The 949-nt window shown below is 66.3% G+C and overlaps 1 protein-coding gene across 1 annotated transcript in view; it reads left to right on the top strand.

The window, feature by feature from the left end:
- CLCN2 (chloride voltage-gated channel 2) overlaps positions 1–949 on the top strand; it is a 13,487-nt gene that overhangs the window by 5,002 nt on the left and 7,536 nt on the right. Inside the window, exon 2 of the mRNA XM_035890028.1 lies at positions 888–949. This exon is cut by the window's right edge and continues 5 nt beyond it. Within this exon, the coding sequence (XP_035745921.1) occupies positions 888–949 (62 nt within the window). The remainder of the gene's footprint in view (positions 1–887) is intronic.

The following is a 949-nucleotide window of genomic DNA, read 5'->3' as shown; positions in this document are numbered from 1 at the left end:
CTCCCTTTGTGCCGGGCCAACCTCTGGCGCTTGGCATTCAGGTCATGCCAGGGGGAACGAGGCGGAAACCAAGCAACCGAGTCTTTGGCAGTGCCTGCCAGAACAGGACAAATGCCCCCGGCATGGCAGGGAGGACAGGCACAAAGAGCTCCTGGCCAGCATGGGAGGCATTGCCAGGGCCACCCCCCTTACCAGGGCCAGGCCACGTGCCGTGGCCAGGCAGGAGGCACCCGAGAAGGAGGGTGTGCCCCCCATGTGTGCACAGAGCCACCTTGCATCCCCAAACCCATTCCTCATGGCCCAGGGACTGCCCTGTGCCTGATGCTGTACCCCCATCTCCCCTGGGACTGGGGCTATGCCCTGCCCCCCCACTGCCCTCCTGCCTTCCTGCCACCAGCTGAGACCGGCCAGCTCGTGTCACATGGGGCCTGCCAAGCTTGCCTCCTGGGGGGGAACCCAGCCCTTCTTTTAGTGGTGCAAAGGGGAGGGACCTGCAGAGCACTAGCACAACCCCAATACTGGCCCTTGGAGAGGGTATCATCTCCCAGCCAGGGTCCCATAGCTGGAGGCCCTTCCCCACCCTCTGCCCAGGGCACCTGGGCAGGGCTGGGGACTGGTACCGGCAGTGCCGGCTGCCTGCGCTGGGCGCATGGGTGAAACAATCACCATCGATCCCTGTGCGCCTTATCTGCCCAGCCCCTTCCCACACCCCAGCAGGCAGCCAGGGACCCCAGAGGCACCGCTGCCCCTTGCCTGGCCTGGCACCCCCCTGGTGCTGTGAGGCCATGCCAGCGTGCCCGACGCTCCCCTGACTCAGTTTCCCCCCTTGGGCATGGGAGCTGGGATGCCAGCCCCCACGATGCCCTCACCTGCTCTTTCTCCCCCAGATGTACGGGCGCTACACGCAGGACCTGGGCACCTTTGCCAAGGACGAGGCGGCCCGGCTGCG

Source organism: Egretta garzetta, unplaced genomic scaffold, assembly GCF_000687185.1.
Source record: "Egretta garzetta isolate BGI_Z169 unplaced genomic scaffold, ASM68718v1 scaffold172, whole genome shotgun sequence".
In the NCBI taxonomy this organism is placed as follows: Eukaryota; Metazoa; Chordata; class Aves; order Pelecaniformes; family Ardeidae; genus Egretta; species Egretta garzetta.
Note: the sequence above shows the minus strand (reverse complement) of the source record. Positions and strands in the feature narration are given on the sequence as shown.